The sequence below is a fragment of the Leucopleurus acutus genome, assembly GCF_964270905.1.
Source record: "Leucopleurus acutus genome assembly, chromosome: 20".
Lineage (NCBI taxonomy): Eukaryota > Metazoa > Chordata > Mammalia > Artiodactyla > Delphinidae > Leucopleurus > Leucopleurus acutus.
In genome coordinates, this window is record NC_139162.1 from 52,316,140 (window position 1) to 52,335,010 (window position 18,871).

The window sequence follows — 18,871 nt, forward strand, 5'->3', positions numbered from 1 at the left end:
GAACATTCTAGTTTGTGTTTTGTTGAGCCTGTTTGTATGTGTGTTGGTTGCAGAGGTCAGAGTAAGATTGCCAGGTCACGCAGTCACCATTCTTTAGTTTTACTACATGTTGCCAAATCGTTTCCCCAGTTTCCACGCCTACCAGCGTAGTAAAGAAAATTCTAGTTTCTCCACGTGCTTATTGAGAACTTTGGGAACTTTGGAACTGTTTCTGCTTTTAGTTCTCTAGTGACCCCTGACACCTCCAGATCAGTGATGGAATCCACCGGCTTCTGAGAGCCAGCCTGGGAGAAGCAGTCAGGTGGGGTCTCTTGACAATGTCAGATCTTCTGATTTTTAAAACATTGAGCTATAACTCGTCTACTAGAAAATTATTAACCCTTTGAAATGTACAATTCAGTGATCTTTAAATTTACGAGGTTGTGTATCCATCACCATCATCTGATCCCGGAACATTTTCATCACCCCAACAACAAACCAGGACTGACTGACTTTCTTTTTCTTTCTTTCTTTTCCTTCCTTTCTTTCTTTCTCTTTTTCTTTCTTTCTCTTTTTTCTTTTCTTTCTTTCTTTCTTTCCTTCCTCCCTTCCTCCCTCCCTCCCTCCCTCCCTCCTTCCTTCCTTCCTTTCTCTCTTTCTTTCTCTCTTTATTTATCTGGCTGCACTATGTGGCATGTGGAATGTTAGTTCCCTGACCAGGGATCAAACCCATGCCCCCCCTGTAGTGGAAATGCAGAGTCCAGGGAAGTGCGGAGTCTTAACCACTGGACCGCCAGGGAAGTCCCAAACCAGGACTTTAATTAGTCACTCCCCAATTCCCTCCTCCCTCTGGCCCCTGACAACCAATAATTTACTTTTCATCTCTATGAACTTGTCTATTCTGGACATTTTATATAACAGGAGTCATACAGTACGTGACCTTTCATCTGGCTTTTTTTTTTTTTTGCGGTACGCGGGCCTCTCACTGTTGTGGCCTCTCCCGTTGCGAAGCACAGGCTCCGGACGCGCAGGCCCAGCGGCCATGGCTCATGGGCCCAGCCGCTCCGTGGCATGTGGGATCCTCCCAGACCGGGGCACGAACCCATGTCCCCTGCATCGGCAGGCGGACTCTCAACCACTGCGCCACCAGGGAAGCCCCTCATCTGGCTTTTTACTTAGCATGGTGTTTTCAAGGCCCACGTTTTAGCGTGGATCAGAATTCCATTCCTTTTTATGGCTGAATAATATTCCATTGTATGTCTCTAGCACATTTTGTTTATCCACTCATCAGTTGATGGACATCAACTGGGTTGATGGGTTGTTTCTACACCATTAGCGCTGCCAGGATCATTCATGTAGAAGTTTTTGCATGAACATGTTTTTAATTTTCTTGGGATCCCTAAGCTGATTTTTTTAAGAGAAATGGAAATCTACTAACACAAAATGCCCCGCCCCTTTTCTGCATTTTTAAATTTTAATTCATATAAAGTCCACTCTCTTTGGTGAATTTTGACAAATCATCTTCATACAACCATCACCACAGTTAAGATTAGAACAGATCCATCCCCCCTCCTCAAACTCCTGTTAACCCTCCTTGTAGTCAATCCCTCCCCCACCCCTGGACACCAAGGATTTGCTCCCTGTCTATATAGTTTTCGCTTTCCAGAAAAGTCTCCCCAATTTAAAAATCTCAACAAGTAATTACAGTTGTCCTGAAGTACTGTTTGTGGCTGGTTGAGGCTGGAGCCACCAGTGGGCACACCCCACCAGTGGGCACACCCCACCCAGCCCCACCACGCCCATTTCTTGCTCTGAACATCATCTATTTTTAAATATTTATTTATTTATTTTTGGCTGCGCTGGGTCTTTGTCGCTGCGCATGGGCTTTCTCTAGTTGCAGCGAGCGGGGGCTACTCTTCGTTGCGGTGCGCAGGCTTCTCATTGCGATGGCTTTTCTTGTTGAGGAGCACGGGTTCTAGGCATGCAGGCTTTAGTAGTTGTGGCACGCAGGCTTAGTTGCTCCACGGCATGTGGGATCTTCCCGGACCAGGGCTCGAACCCGTGTCCCCTGCATTGGCAGGCGGATTCCTAACCACTGCGCCACCAGGGAAGCCCCTTTGCTCTGAACTCTAGACCAGTGTCTAAGGAACCTCTGTTGAGAAAACACAAAATTTGTCTCCACTTCCCATCCCTCCCTTCTCCTGCCACAGCTTCAGCTGTGGTCTGACTCTTGCTTCCTCTCCTTGTTACCTTTGAAATCTTAAAGGAAACCTATGGCTTAGAGTGAGGACCTTGACTCACACCCCACCCCTCCCCGCAAAGAGTGTCTCAAAGGGCCTGTGAACTAAAGAGTGGGATTTCGGCTCCTTGTGGAAATCCAGAATTTCCAATCTTGCACCTTTAAATCTTTATTTGGGGTGGGGAGTGGTCTGTACCACACATAAACAGGATCCTTGTGGTGGGGGGGGACTGAGAGAAAAGACTCGGGGTGGTTGAGAGCTCTTAAGAGGACGGGGATTGGGGGTGTTTAGAGAAGGAGGGAAGATCTCTATCATTCTGGGTAAAGGGATGGGGTGGGAGCTTGCCACGGTGGAGAGGTCTGTGGGTGGCAGTGTGGGAAACCTAGGGGAGGAAGGGTGCAAAGGATGTGGAGGAGGGCAAGACTGAATGAGGCGGGTGCAGGTATCTGGAGGTGGCTGACCTCTGGGTGAACCTGGGCTCAGCTATGGCTTTGAGCAGTGTGACTTTGGGCAAGTTGTCTTCTCAGCCTTGGTGGGCTGTTCTGCAAAATGGGTACAAGCATCCTCCCAAGACAATGGGACTGGGAGCCCAAGAGTGGGGCGTGAAGGCTCTTAGGGACCAAGGGAAGGGTCTAGAAGCGTCTGAGGGAGGAACTGCTGGGTTTCCGGGACTCCCCAGGGTGCAAGGATGACCCACCCTCCTGCTAACACCTTTCCCTGCGGCCAGACACACCAACTGGTCCTGTACCAGACAGGGGCTTGCCCAGCACCCAAGGACACTCTGAATCTCGCCTGGGCATTGGATGAGAAGACCTCTTACCAAAATGAAAAGGTAGAGACTGTTCAATGAACAGAACAGTACTTGTATGGAAATCTCACTTTGGTTGAAAAAAGTCATGTGAGAAAGACCTGGAAGGACAGGACCTGGGTATCGCTCAGAGAGTCAGGGCTTTTAAGACTTTATTTTTGCAATCTTTGCTTGACTGTATGCTCTGGTTCTCCACACTGCACAGGGTCTGCTTTTGTGATTCAATGGTTATTAAAAACATAGCTTTAAAGGCCACCCCTGCCCTCCTAGTCAAGTCTGAGCTCCAGGCAGGTCCACTAGGCCTGGGTGCTCTGAACTCCTCCCTCTTCACACCTGCCAAGTGCTGCCTCCGGGACTTTGCACTTGCGGTCTCCTCTTCCTCTTCACCCTCCAGCCTCCAGGTGGTGGGGGAGGGAGTGTTCCTGACTGCCTTCTCTAGACAGGGTGCCGGCTGTTCGCTTTCTCAGTCACACACAGCACTTCATTTCCTTTGCGTGTCTTATCAAACTTTACAACGGGAGACGCGTTCCGGGTCGCCTCCTGGGCTTCAAATTTGGTTTAACTCAAAAGAAAGTGCGGGGATTTCTACAGTCCGTTAAAGTGGCGCCCTCCTGTGGTCGCGGCGCAGACTCCGACCTCGGGCCACTCAACCCATTTAAAGCTGTGCGTTTGCATTCGATTCAGATATTACTCTTAACGTGAGACCACAATCAAATATTTTTAGCCCACGCTTTCAAAGCGCAGTCATTCCTGAGCTCACGCTGTCACCGGGCTCTGGCGCGGTGAATGACGGCGCCACACGGCCTGTCGCGTCCAACAAGCCCATTTATTTGGTTTACCGCGCGCTCAGGCCTGCATCACCGGCCGGGACTTCTCGGCCTGCAGCTTCACTCCGGAGCCCGCGAAGCCCGTGCCGCCCTAGAGGAGGAGGAGGAGAGGCGGCGGGGAGCTGGGGTGCCGTGGGGGTTCCCTGGCCCGCGAGGTTAGGTTGGGCCCCCGCTCCCTTAGTGGGGCGGGGCCTCGGTAAGGGGGCGGGCCCTCTGGAAGCAGGTCGGGGTTACCGGAAGGCTAGGGGCCAGGGAGGAGGGGTGCCACTCACCCGCTGCAGCACGATGATGTCACGGTCCGTGAGCTTCTCTCCGGTCACGGGGTCCACCATGTCTTTGCGAATCAGCTTCTCCACGCACTCCACGGTGACCACGGCCCCACTGCAGTGAGGGTGAGTGTGGGGCACGACGATCAGAGGCCCCGCCCCAAAGAGAGAGCCGCACCCCAAGCCCGCCCCGTCCCACAGGTCCCCAGGCTGTCCCCCAGGTGACTCACGAGGGCCGCAGGACGGCGCACGGTGTGGCGTTGCTCAGGCTGTCGCGGGTCACGGCACACACGTAGCGCTCGCTACGTGTGATGAGCCCCACGCGGTCCACGGAGCTGTCGAGCGGCGTGAAGCGCACGGGCGTCAGGTCGGACATGCGCAGCGGCTTCCCGGACATGGGGCAGGTCACAATGCGCGACTGGGGAGCAGGAGGGGGGCCGAGTCAACAGGCGGGTCTAGAGCCAGGCGGAGGGAGGATGGGGGTCCCTGTGAGGGAGGGGAGGGAGCCCTCAGGACCCTGGCCCTCTCTGACAAAGCGGGCACACACAGGCGCTTGCTGGAGTAGGGGGCTCACCGGCTTCTCCAGCTTGGTGGCCTTGGCCTCGGGGGTCAGCGATGGGATCCAGAAGCTGGGCAGCGCTTTGTCCTTGTCCTTGCCTGTGGGGCCCGCACTGGACCCGGGTCGGGCATCATCTGCGGGGGGAGAGGGGTTCGGACGCAACCAGGGAGGCACCTGGCCCCGCGGGAGCCCCACCCACTTGCACGTCCACTTCTCTCTCACCTGGGCAGTCCCCGGAGGCGGCCTTGGGCGTGAAGGGGTTGAGGGGCCGGCTCACGATGGCCGCCTCCTTCTCCAGGAAGCCCCGCACCTGGTCCTGCGCGGCCGCCCGCCGCAGCCCCTTCTGCTCCTCACGCCGGGCGCCCCGCTGCTTCTCGTAGGCCTGCGGGCAGCCAGGCAGGAGCGAGCTAGGCATCCTCCTGTGGCTTGTGAGTTTGGGGCACCCTAGGTGGGGGCTGGGGTGCCTCTTTGAATTTAAAGGTGGGTGAACCGGAACCCATACAGGGGAGGTTCCTGGCAGAGGCTCTGTTTGGTGGAGGCTGGTGACTGCCTGGGTGTGAATGTTTAATCGGCTGCACAGCTATCCATGGTGTGCCTCTGCTGCCTTTGCCTGTCCCTTCACCAACTGTTGGACAGTTAAGCCATTTCCACTTTAGCTGGTTTGGGACTCGGTGGTCAACAGCTTGGCTGAAGCGGGACTGCCAGAGCTCAAACCCTGCCTTTGTCACTGATTAGCTCTGTGGCCTCCAGTAAGCACTGTGACCTATCCTGGCCTCGGTTTCTTCATCCGTAAAACGGGCTGACAATGGTGACCTACCTCGGAGGCTCACTGGGAGGGTTACACAGGAGGATTTTTTAAAACACTTAGCACCTGGCCTGGCACATAGTAAGTGCTCAGTAAATGTAATTTGGGGCCATATGTTATTAATGATACAGTATATCTTACCACTTATCTATTATACAGCCCATACAGTGTGGACTCTGTCCCTGCCCTCAACGGCCCGAGTTCCAGGATGGTAGGGAGCAGAGAAAGTTTATGGAGCCATGAAGGCTCCGGCAGTGTGAGGGCAAGAGGAGACACTGCTCCGGCCACCGAGCGAGCAAGGAGGGAACGCTGACGCTGACTGATGCTCGGGAGGGCTTCCGATGCGGGCTGCACGATGAGGGGCCACCAGGCTGGGTGGAGGACCTGGGCAGAGGGGAAGCCACGCACTCCAGACCAAAAGCTCAACAAGAATCTGGCCCCCAGTGCTTCCTGAGCTCTGGAAAAGCCGGCAGGACAAGGAGGGAGACAGGGTCCCTCCTAGCCACAAAATGAGCTCAGCAATGGAAGGTGGGCCTGGCTCCAAGAAAATGCCTAAGAAGTTCTTATCTGTGAGCATTTCCCACATGCCCTGCAGTGCCCTCTAGTTTGGCCCTGTGAGCCCATTTTAGAGACAATAAAACTGAGGCCCAAGGAGATGAGCTGGCATCCACTCATTTACCAAGTATGTCCCGAGAACCTAGGGCCTTGGGGTGGGTGAGAGCCCCGCTCCCTGCCCCTGGGGCCTGTATCAGACAGCCACAGGTAGAGTCACAACTGTGACAAGTGCCAAAGAAGAGGTGACAGGGGCAGGCCCTCAGGGCCCTGGACTAGCAAGAGGCCAGAGGAGGCAACACCTGGGCTGAAATCTGGAGAACGAGAAGAATTTAACCAGAAGTGGGAGGGGACGGTGTGCCCGGCAGAGGGAAAAGCACAGGAGAGGCCTGGGCGGGGAGGAATTTAGATGGGAGGCCCAGCATCGAAACCACCTACCCACGCCTGCACCCCCTTCTCCCAGCCCAACCACCTTCATCTGCCGGGCGATCTCCTTCTTCTGGTGCAAAATGTACTCTAGGATTGCCTCCCGCTCATACAGGTAGCCATCGGGGCTGCAAAGAGAGGAGGGGATGAGAAAACATGGGCCTGGCCCAGGCCACATGGCCAGAGACTGACAGTCACCTGCTGAACATCAGCTCCCTGCCCAGGGCAACCACTGAGCATCTTCTAGGCAACTGCTCACTCAGGGCTCGGCTCAGCTCTCTTGAGGTGACCGCACTGTTTTAACTCTCCCGGCTTTATAATGTCCTCTGATGCGTAGGCAAAATCTCGCACTGTAAACGGTCAGCTCAGCAGGCCTGGGCTGTCCAAACCCTGCACATTCCAACCAAAGGACTGGCTCCTGGGAGGGCGCCTCTAGGCCTTGGAATGTCCTGCCTGTTAAGAGTGTCTCTGTTTGCCTGGGAGGTTGGGACCATGTGGTGTGAGCTGGACCTCTGGAGGGGCTGAAGACCAAGGTCAGCCAGGCCTAGGTGACTAACCTCCAATAAAAACCCTGGACACCAAGGCTGGAGCGAGCTTCCTGGTGGGTAGTAACTGCTGCTGCGAAAATTAAGCGCTTTCCTGCGACTCCACTGAGAGAGACAAAGGAAGCTTGTGCCTGGTCTCTCTGCCCCGTGTGTCTTTTCCCACTGCTGATTTTATTTATTTAAAAAACTTTGGGGGGGCTTCCCTGGTGGCGCAGTGGTTAAGCATCTGCCTGCCAATGCAGGGGACACGGGTTCGAGCCCTGGTCCGGGAAGATCCCACAGGCCGTGGAGCAACTAAGCCCGTGCGCTACAACTACTGAGCCTGCGCTCTAGAGCCCACGAGCTACAACTACTGAGCCCGTGTGCCACTACTGAAACCCGTGCACCTAGAGCCCATGATCCACAACAAGAGAAGCCACCGCAATGAGAAGCCTGCATACCACAACGAAGAGTAGCCCCCACTCGCCGCAACTAGAGAAAGCCCGCGCGCAGCAACAAAGACCCAATGCAGCCATAAATAAATAAATAAATTTATTAAAAAAAAATTTTTTTGGCCGTGCCACGCGGCACGTGGGATCTTTTATTTTATTTAATTTTGGCTGCGTTGGGTCTTTGTTGCTGCGCGCGGGCTTTCTCTAGTTGCGGCGAGCGGCGGCTACTCTTCGTTGCAGTGGGCGGGCTTCTCATTGCAGTGGCTTCTCTTGTTGCGGAGCATGGGCTCTAGGTGCGTGGGCTTCAGTAGTTGTGGCTCATGGGCTCTAGAGCACAGGCTCAGTAGTTGTGGCACATGGGTTTAGTTGCTCTGTGCTATGTGGGATCTTCCCGGACTGGGGATCAAGCCCGTGTCCCCTGTATTGGCAGGCGGATTCTTAACCACTGCGCCACCAGGGAAGCCCGGCATGTGGGATCTTAGTTCCCCGACCAGGGATCAAACCCACGCCCCCTGCACTGGAAGCTCGGAGTCTTAACCACAGGACTGCCTGGGAAACCACCCCCATTGCTGGTTTTAATCTGTAACCTTTTGCTGTCATAAGCTGTCATTTGAGGATAACTGCTTTGCTGAGTTCTGTGTGTTCTTCTAGTGAACCACTGAACCTCCCGGTGGCCTCGGGGACCCTGAACCACGATCTACTTTCATCGCGATGTCTACAAAATGGACCAGTAATTGAGCACATATTTAGTCAGTGGACTAAGTACCTTCTACCCATTATCTCGCTGAAGCCTTTGCCAGACGCTAAGAGGTAGGTAACAGTAAGCGCTCCACACGTGAGCTGTTATTATGGGCTAGCAACTTTCCAGGAGCCCTACCCTCTATTGTGAATGTATTCTTTTCCACACCCCATGAAGCGTACTAGGATCATGCCCATGTCTCAGAGGAGAACACTGAGGCTGCGGGAGGGTAGGTGGCTTGCCAGGGCGCCCTGGCTGTGCAGCCCCCTCCTGGCGATTCCCTTGCCCTCATCACCCTGACCCGCCCACCCGCGTTCCCAGCTTACGTAACAACAGGGTCGTGGCACGGCTGCAGAGAGAGGCAGCAGCAATCGAAGTCCTTGACGGCATCCCGGCTCAGTCGAATGTTCTGGGTGCCGTAGCCTGAGGCCGCTGGGGACAGAGAGAGGCAGAGGGATGGAGAGGCAGGAGATGTGCCCTTCTCCAAACCCGGAGAGAAAGGCACAGAGAGGACTCCGAGGTAGGGGGACTCAGAGAACAGGCAGTCAAGAGCTTGGGCTGTGTGTCTGCATTGGGGACAGGGCTGCACAACCCACAGGAAGGCGTTCATCCCCAGAGGGTAAGTGACAGACAGGCCCTGTCCCTGAGGCAGCTCGGGGAAGAGGCTCGTAACTGACTCCCCTCGGGCCTTCTGGCTCTGTGACCAAGCTCAAGCGTCTGTACCTCTCTGGGCCTCCGTTTCCGCCTCTGGAATACGGCCTGACAACAGTGATTCCTTCCTCAGTGGGTGTTTGGGAGGCTTAGCATGGAAGGCACTTAACGCAGTGCCCACGACAAGGCAGGGAGGTTGCTGGCTCACGTGGGCTGTTACGTTTCCGGTCATGACCATCAGTCACGTGGCTGTTACTTACACGGTCGGGGGAGAGACACATGCCCAGAGAGCACAACCAGAGGAGCAAAGTAACATGGGGACTTCAGGGTCCATTTGCCCCCTCCCCCAAACCCAGTACCTGTGTCCTTCTTCTTCTCATGGTAGGTGTAGACGGCCCCCGCCGTGCAGTTCTTGCCGTGGCGTGTCATCCTGGGGGGTAAGGAAGGGGCAGCTGCAGGGCTGTGTGACCAGAGGGGGCCCACGCAGAGAGGACTGGACCTTTCTGGCCCCCGATCTGATCTGACGGGAAAGCTGGGAGTGGGGCAGGGGAAGAGAGTTTTGCACACGTTAAATGGTTAAGAAATGCCTATACCTCCCGAAAACAAATATGGCACTCAACCCTGAAAAAGACCTGAAGTTTGCTTGTGGAAGTAGTGTCAGAAGGGGTACACGTTGTGAGTTACTGTGAGGTGGTGGAAGGAGGGTTATCTGATGGAAAGTTCTAGCACCAGATGTGATCGGTGGGGCTCGTAACACAAATGGGGAACTGAAGCGCCCAGGAGATGTTCTGGATGTGTTGAGCGTGTGCTCTGTGTATGCCTACACGCTCATTTCAACCAAGCGCACCTGGCTTCATTTAGGTGCAACATGCCTTATGTTCAAATTGTTCCCTAACGTATCCATCGCATTGGAATAAATCTCGAGTTTTCAAAACAAGTGTTAGAGCAGAACTGACTGTACACGGAACGCTGGCAAGTCAACAAGAAAAACCCAGCTACCCCAAGAGGAAAATGAGCCGAGGATATGAAGAGGCGATTTACAGAAGCAGCTCAAAGACTAACAGGTAGATGGAGAGACGCCTCAAATTCTCCTCACAGGAAAACCACAGTGAGACATCATTTTAAATCTATCCCTAGGCTGGCGGGCGAAACTTTGAGAGCTGGATAAGATAGCTGGATAGGGTGAGGGTGGGTGATAGGAATCCCCTCAGGTGATGCTGGGGGAACACAGGCTGGTGGTACTTCAGCAAAGTGAGTGCAGGCGATTCTGCACTTGGGTGTATGTGCCCCAAAGGCGACAGCACTAGGGAGCATGTGTGAGGATGTTCACAGTGGTGTTATTTATACTGGAGGGGAGTCAAAGGCAACTGAATATCCCGCCCTCGTGGAATGGATAGTGACTGCCCCTCATGGAGACCACCCAGCAGTGAGATGCAACTGACCAGGTGTGTACAGAGCATCGTGGGTGACTTTTTTTCTTTTGGCAGTGCCATGCAGCTTGTGGAATCTTAGTTTCCCAACCAGGGATTGAACCCTCACCCTCGGCAGTGAAAGCGCTGAGTCCTAACCACCAGACCAACAGGGAATTCCTGTGGGTGGATCTTAAAAACACAATGCTGGGTGAAAAAAGTAAGAAATAAAACAATCTGCACATGAACAAAATGATACATTTTAAACACCTGCAAACAAAAGATGACGCCTATAAGAATGATTGCCCATGTAGGGAAGGGGACTGACTGGGGGATAAATAAGAATAAATGAAACAAGAAGGAGGGGGTTATATGGATCAAAGGAATAAGACCGGCCTGGGCTTGAGTCCAAGGTTGGCCCCCTGCTGGCTGTGACTCTGGACTTGTGATTTCCTCTCTGAGTCCTTTGGTAAGAAGTGGGGAGAACCATAGGATCTAGTTGACACGACTGGATTGCTGTGTGGACTAAATGAGGTCATACTCAGAGCATGGCACATGGAATGTTCAGGAAATACTCTCTCTGGCTCTGTGGCTGAAAGGAAGATCCAGAAGGTGGGGGAGGGAGGCACAACCAGGAGCACCCACAATGTAGAAGGCAACTTCATCTTATTTCCCGGTTCCGGATGCTTTCAGAAACTTGCCTTTCACTTTCAAAACTCAAACACCTCTCCTTGAGCTACAGATCTCGCACTCCCCCTACTGGCATCTTCCTCCCAGAAACCCATTTTTTGTTTTCTAGGTATATTTACATAGAATAGATGCACAGACATTAAGGATGCAGCTTGATACGTTTTGACAGTTGCATACACCCTCGTAACTAACCCCCCAATCGAGATGCGGAACATTTCTATCACCCCAGCCGCGGCCACTGTGCTGATTGCAGAAGGTAACCTTGGTGAAACACCCCAACTCCACCCACCGCCCCTCCTCCAGCTTCCCCTCACCCCCAGCTTTGGAGCAAGTCCAGCACCTGCTGCCACCCAGCTCACCTGCCATCCCCCTCCTCCGCCCTGGCCCCATGGCTTCCGCCCCAGCTCCCCCCTCCCCACTGGCACTCATGAAGGTCGAGTTCACCTCCTCAGGGACAAATTCCCCACTCTATTCTTAGTTGTCAACTGCTTTGACCCTCTGCGGTATTTGGCACTGGGCTGCTTGTCTTGTAGCCAAGTTCTTTGGCTTTGTGGACCGGGACATTTTCCCTCTGAGAGAAAGAGGAACCGCTATAGATGGAGCATTTATTTATTTTGCCAGGCGGTCATGGGAATAATCCCAAGGGACGCTGCTTGACCCCTGACCCCCAGGCCAACTCTCAATCATCCAACCTCAGCCACCCTCTGAGGTCCGTCCCACCCCCATCTCCACTTTGGAGAGGGGCAAACTGAGGCACAGAAGTGAAGCCATTTGCCTAGGGCAGTGGTTCTCAAAGGAAGGTCCAGGGACCCCAGGGGTCCCTAAGATAGTTTCAGGGAGTCCACAAAACTATTTTTGTAATACTAAATCATGTTTGGGACTTCCCTGGTGGTCCAGTGGCTAAGACTCTGTGCTCTTGATGAAGGGGGCATGGGTTCGATCCCCGGTCAGGGAACTAGATCCCACACGCATGCCGCAACTAAGAGTTCGCATGCTCCAACTAAAGATCCTGCATGCCGCAGCGAAGATCCCACGTGCTCCAACTAAGACCCAGCGCAGCCAAATAAATAAATAAATAGAAAGAGAGCGCTCTAAAAATAAATAAATAAAACAAATGCGTTTGCCTTTGTTCCTCTCCTTCTCTCCACTGTCTAGTGGGGTTTTCCAGAGGCTGTGTGACTTGTGCTTGTGCACCCTTGGGTTTTAAAAATGTCTGTTATATTATGCGGAGTGAACAGAGCCAGGTAGAAAAGGCCACGTGTTGTTGATTCCATTTATATGAAAGGTCCAGAATGGGCAGGTCCATAGAGACAGAAAGCAGATTGGTGGTTGCCACAGGCTGGGAGAAGGGGGAACCGGGGGCGGGGGCGTGCAGTGGCTGCTAAGGGGTATGGGGTTTCTTTCTGCAGTGATGAAAATGTCCTGAAATCAGAAAATGGTGATGGTTGCAAAAACAGTGATTGTACGGAAAACCACGAATTGTATACTTTAAATGGGTGAGTTTTGTGTCACGTGCATTATATCTCAATCAAGACAGTTTCATGCCTGTTTTCCTTTCTCATATGGCAAATCGCTTTTTCTTTCGGCCATGCAGCGAGCCTTGCAGGATCTTACTTCCCTGACCAGGGATCGAACCCAGGCCCTCAGCAGTGAAAGTGCCGAGTCCTAACCACTGGACTGCCGGGGGGAATTCCCCTGATATGGCAAATCCTGATAGACAGGACTCCCACAAACAAAAGCTTTTTGGAGTCCTTGATGACTTTTAAGGTGCTGAGACCAAAAAGCTTGAGAACTGCTGACTAGGGTTGACCAGGGGTCAGCAGCTCTATTGTCTCCCCAGTGAGGAAAACCTCAAAAGAGAAAACAGAACTACTACCATCTCACGTCACTAGCTTTTCAGAGAGGCCACGTCCAAAGTAACATCAGCTGTTATATATCCTCCTTCCCATTTTACAGAGGAGAAAACAGGCTCATGACGTCCCCCAGCTGGGAAGCGGCAACAGAGCCAGACTCGAACCCAGGCAGCCGGGCTCTGGAGCCTCACCCTTAACCACGTGACAGGTGCAGTCCTCCTGGGGAGGTTACAATCCAAGAATAAAGGCCAACTCATTGCCGTTCTCCTACAAAGTCTTCAAAATCCAGAGTCTAGTCCACTCTCTCAACACATCTCAATTCAGACACGAAAGTTTCATTGCAGAAACTTGTCCTATATTTCGGGTTCATAAAATTTACAGGAGCAAATGTACACGCCCTGCTTGTGCCAAACGTACTTAAAAGTTTTCCAGGAATTGAATCCAGTATCGGTGCTTGAATTTAAATTAATTAAAATGAAATGATTAAAAAACACAGTCCCTCGGGGGCACTAGCCACATATCAAAGTGCCCCACAGCTTCTGGGGACTCGTGGCTACTGTGTTTAAAAAACATGACCACAATACCATTAATGCATTAATAATCCCTTCACATCCTTTACTATCCAGCTGGTATTCAAATCTCCCTTATTCTCTCCCGACTGTCTTTTTCTGCAGTTGATTCGTCTGAATCCTGAATCTCTTGGGATCAGAGAACCCTCTGAGAACTAAAGGATGCTACGAGCCCCCTCCCTTTAATAGCGTGGGTCACGTGGGTGCTGCAGGCCGTCCCAGGCGGGCAGAGACCTGTGTTAAAGGAACCCAAAGGGTCGATTACACTCAAGGAAATCACAGACACAAACAGGATGTGTTGGAAGCAGGAAAGAGGGAGCTCCCTAAGAGCAAAAGCGAGGGTCTGAGATGTTCTATTAATAATGACTGGTATTTATTTAAGAGGTTTGGTGAACCTGGCCCTGTTCTAAGTATTTTATACATATTAACTCCACCAGACACCACAACCCAAACAGTTGCTACAAACAAGGAAACAGAGGCAGGGAGAAGGTGCCCAAGGTCATGCAGCCGGGGTCTGACCCAGGCATGAGTCTGTGGCCTTCACCACCCCTGATGCTGTAGCCTCAGGCACTGTGCTGACTCTCACCGTGGAGTGGGGCAGCTCCTGAAACCCTGGACCTTCCCCCTAGAAATCCCGTCCCCTTCCTCCTCCCAGGCTCCATCAGGAGTCGCCTCTTCTGGGAAGCCTGAGTTAGGCGTTCAGAATTTCTCCCCCCAGACTAGAAGCCCCTAGAGGCGGGGGCTGGGTTGGACTCCAGGATGGGTCCTGGCACTGCATGGCACCTGGGGGGCACAGAGATGTCAGATAGGATGTTAACCACTTCCAACCCTAGGGCCGGGAGAGGTGTGTAATCAATGAATGAATCGTCCATCCAATCAATATAAAAGCACTACAGGAATAGAAATGACCATCACATCCTTCCGACACTTATGACCCAGGCCCTGGGCGAAGCGCTTCACAGTTCTGAACGCATTCGGTCCTCGGGATGACCTGCGAGGTAGGTTCTCCCCATTTTAGAGGTGAGAAAACAGAGGCCCAGAGGGATTAACTGGTCTCTTCCTCAGTCTGTTCCTTGACAGAGGAGCCCTGGTGAACTTTTCAAAAGGGAGCTTAGATCACGTCACTCCCTTCTACTGCTCCTTGGATGTGGCTCAAGGTGAAGAACAGCTTGGATAAAGAAATGTGGGAGGAATGAAAGAATTGGAAAGCCACCATTTTGCAACCCCTGATGACATAACTGATTCACTAAGGCACCTGATGGCAACTGGACATCCACAGGGTGCTGATACTTGCTAGTAGAAAGGAGAAAAACATGGCTTTACAACGGCGTGTCTGTGCTGTTCCTACCTGTATCAGTCAGCTAGGCCTGCCAAAACAAAATGCCATAGGCTGGGTGGCTTACACAACAGACGATGATTTTCTCACAGTTCTGGAGGCCAGGAGTCTGAGATCAGGGCGCCACCATGGCTGGGTTTTGGTGAGGCCTCTCCTCCTGGCTTGCAGATGGCTGGCCACCTTCTGGCTGTGTCCTCACAGGGTGGAGAGAGTGCTTGCTCTCTGGTATCTCCTGCTCTTCTAAGGGCACCAACCCCATGGATTAGGACCCCACTCTTATGACCTCATTTAACACTAATTACTTCGGGAAAGGTCCTATCTCCAAATAGTCATATTGGAGATGTAAGGTTTCGGGTGGGGCTGGGGACAAACGTTAAGTCTGTAAACACTACCTGAAGCCCCCGATCAATCTCACCGTCCCTAAGAGTGGGACAGCCAGGTGTGAAGCTAGCAGCGCTGAAGCCGCCATGCCAAGATGCCTGAAGCTAAATGAATCAAGCCTTTCCATTTAATTTCCTGATTCCAGGAAGCCAGAGGCTAGAGCAGGGATCTGCCAGAAAAGGCTAGAGAGTAAAGATTTTCACCTCTGTGGGCCACCTGCCCCTGTCACAACTACTCAACTCTGCCCTTGTATGGCAAAGCATCCGTGGACACTATGTAACTGAGTGGCCATGGCCGTGTTCCAATAAAACTTCTTTTATGGACACTGGTATCTGAATCACATACCACAAAATATTCTTCTTCTTCTGATTTTTTCCAATTTGTAAAATATTGAAGTATAGTTGATTTACAGGATTGTGTTAGTTTCAGGTGTACAGCAAAGTGATTCATATATATATTCTTTTTCAGATTCTTTTCCCTTATAGGGTATTACAAAATATTGAGTATAGTTCTCTGTGAGATACAGTGGATCCTTGTTGGTTACGGTCTTTTCCAATTATTGAAAAATGTTAAAAACCATTCTTGGTTTGCAAGCTGTACCAAAACAGGTGGTGGTAGCCAATCATCTGTCTGACAAAGGAATTGTATCTAGAATATATAAGAAATTTACAACCCAATAATAAAAAGACAAATAACCCCAATTTAAAAATGGGCAAAGGATCAAAACAGACATTTCTCCAAAGAGGATATATAAATGGCCAATAAGCACATGAAAAAAATGTTCCACATCATTAATCATGAAGGAAATGCGGTCAAAACAGCAGTGAGGGACTTCCCTGGTGGTCCAGCGATTAAGACTTCGCCTTCCAATGCAAGGGGTGCGGGTTCATTCCCTGGTCCAGGAGCGAACATCCCACATGCCTCATGCCTCGTGGCCAAAAAAACAAAACATAAAACAGAAGCGGGGCTTCCCTGGTGGCGCAGTGGTTAAGAATCCGCCTGCCAATGCAGTGGACATGGGTTTGAGCCCTGGTCCGGGAAGATCCCACGTGCCACGGAGCAACTAAGCCCATGCCCCACTACTACTGAGTGTACGCTCTAGAGCCGGCGAGCCACAACTACTGAGCCCGTGTGCCACAACTAATGAAGCCCACATGCCTAGAGCCCGTGCTCCGCAACAAGAGAAGCCACCACAATGAGAAGCCCGTACGCCGCAATGAAGAGTAGCCCCTGCTCCCAGCAACCAGAGAAAGCCCGCGCACAGCAATGAAGACCCAACACAGCCAAAAATAAATAAATAAATTTAAAAGAAAAAGAAAAAAAGCAGAAGCAATACTGTAACAAATTAAATAAAGACTTTAAAAAGGGTCCCCATTGAAAAAATCTTAAAAAAAACAAAAACAAGAAACAGCAGTGAGATACTACTTCACACCCACAGGATAACTACAGTCAAAAAGTCAGACGATGGACTTCCCTGGCAGTCCGGTGGTTAAGACTCCGCTCATCCACTGCAGGGGACACAGGTTCGATCCCCAGTCGGGGAAGATCCCGCATGCCACTCAGCATGGCCAAAAAAAAAAAAAAGTTGGATCATAACAAGTGTGGAGAAATTGAAACACTCAGACACTGAGGGTGGGAATGCAAAATGAAGCAGCCACTTTGGAAAAGTCTGGCAGTTCCTCAGAAGGCTAAACACAGAGTTACCATTTGATTCAGCAATTCCACCGCCAAAAGAAATGAAAACTTATGTCCACACTAAATCTTGTACACAAGTGCAAGCAGCATAGTCACAATAGCCAAAAAGTGGAAACAACACAAATGTCCATTGACTGACGCGTGGATAAACAAAACATGGTATATCTCATACAAAGGGATATTATTTAGTTTTAAAAAGAAGTACTAATACATGCTACAAAATGGATGAACCTTGACAACATTATGCTAAGTAAAGAAACCAGACAGGAAAAATATTCCATTTATGTGAAAAGTCCAGATTAGGTTAATGCATAGAGAGAGGGTGTGGCAATTGGGGAGGGGGGTGCAGCGGGAATAATGGAGGAATAAGTGAAAGGCCATCACCATTTCAAAGAAGCAAAAAGACAAGTTCAGATGGTGGGATGATAACGGAATAACTGATCCAGTTTCTTCAATGAATCAATTGCCAAGGAAAAAAACAGGGTGGGGTGGAGGTGAGACTGAAATTAAGAGCAACTTAAGAGACATAACAATGACTTGAATGGATTCTGATTCAAAAAAGTGAAACTTCTTTTTTTTAAAGGCATTTTTTCAGAAGGAGAATTTGATTATGGACCAAGTAATAGGTAATATTAGGGTTGCTTTTGTAAGTGTAATAGTATTGTTGTCATGGAGGAAAATGTCCCTGCTTTTTTGTGTGCGTGTGTGCTTTTTAAAAATTAAAATTCTTTTTAAAAGTTTAAGTATAGTTAATTTACAATGTTGTAAAAATGTCTCTGTTTTTTACACATGTATCCTGAGGTATTTACGGGTGAAATGTCACGATGGATAGGATTTGCCTTATATATTTAATCTTAAAAAATACCCAGCCAATATGTCAAAAAATATTAATAATTGGTAACTCTGGGCGATAGAGATTCTTCTATTATTCTCTCACTTTTATATAAGTTGGAACATTTTCATAATAAAATATGAAAGTGAAATTGCTTTAAGGACCCATCAAGACCCGAGTTCACACCGAATCATCAGGAGGTGAACCCAGGACTGCCTGACCCCAAAGCTCCACAGAGGAAAACGTTAACCCAACAGCTACTCCGAGAGGGAAGCGGCTGTCAAAAGGGTGCAGGGAGGCCGCGGCAGGCGACTGCACAATCCTTCTCCGCCCTCCCCATCACAGTCTGGGAAACGGAGGCCTGGAAAGGGGTGCTTCTTCCTCAACTCTCACTCATTAGACCCCTAGGAGTCCCAGTCTCCTCTTTCCCCTGGGATTCCCGGCCCATCCGTCTGCAGTGGAACTAAAACTCTACTGAGAACTGCCGGCTGAAGGTTTGGCTACCTCCAGGGAGGTAGTCCGGCTTCAAACTTGGGGCGCCTAGAGTGCTCTATTAAGGATTGCCAGGAAGTCAGGAATTCAAAATCCTGTCCTAGCTCCCTCAGGAGCCCAAGACTCTTGCCCACCGGAAGGCGATCTCACTAACACTAGCCTTCCACCGCCTGGAACTCACCTCACGAACGACTCCTCCCTCGTCGGTAGCTACTTCAACTGTACCCCTACACCGGAAAGGAGCGCTGTTTTCCCTCTCCGCTCCGCCCACTTCCGCCCGGCAGAAGAGACCGGAAGTAGATCTGCCCCTATTTGCGGAGGTATCTCTTCTGGCTTGGTAAGTGCTCCCTTCTTCTCTTCCTTCCTCCGGAAACGTGAGTGGCAAGTCGAAGGTTCCGGTCAGTGAAACTGGCGTGAATAGAGGGCGTGCTTAGTATATACTAGGCGTTTCCCTGGGCGGGCGCTTTGCGTCTCCCTAAGCCTGTGTTTAAGGGCTAATCACTTCGCCCAGAGATTGTAAAGTCCGCTTACCAAAGCATATCATCCACTTTTCTGCTGCAAAATAAGAGACAATAGAGAAGGGACAACTCCTCTGTCCCCACTTTATAAATGGAGCAGTTGAGAAATCGGAAGTCAGAGCCGTTCTCAGGAAGCAGGAATTTACTACGGCATACCCACCTACCCCCAGGGACCAACGCACAAGTTTCCCGCCAGTTTCTAGATACCTAGATATCTGGAGACCTAGCTGTTTATTTCCCTAGCTCTGGCGAGCTCTCTGGGGGGAAA

General features: G+C 51.1%; 1 protein-coding gene across 2 annotated transcripts; it reads right to left on the reverse strand.

Moving 5' to 3' along the window:
* Nucleotides 1-3,169: 3,169 nt before the first annotated feature.
* Nucleotides 3,170-18,313, reverse strand: NOSIP (nitric oxide synthase interacting protein). 2 transcript variants are annotated; one of them, XM_082862575.1, is made up of 9 exons: nt 18,267-18,313; nt 9,188-9,360; nt 8,504-8,609; nt 6,509-6,590; nt 4,902-5,061; nt 4,695-4,813; nt 4,351-4,538; nt 4,127-4,235; nt 3,170-3,945 (listed from the first exon to the last, which is right to left on the reverse strand). In XM_082862575.1, exons 2-9 carry the CDS (start codon nt 9,255-9,257, stop codon nt 3,874-3,876), a joined length of 906 nt encoding a protein of 301 aa, XP_082718701.1. In that variant the 5' UTR covers nt 9,258-9,360; nt 18,267-18,313; the 3' UTR covers nt 3,170-3,873. The 2 variants fall into 2 exon arrangements, with proteins under 2 accessions (XP_082718701.1, XP_082718702.1); XM_082862576.1 differs by having other exon boundaries at nt 9,188-9,258; nt 18,267-18,308.
* Nucleotides 18,314-18,871: the final 558 nt, after the last annotated feature.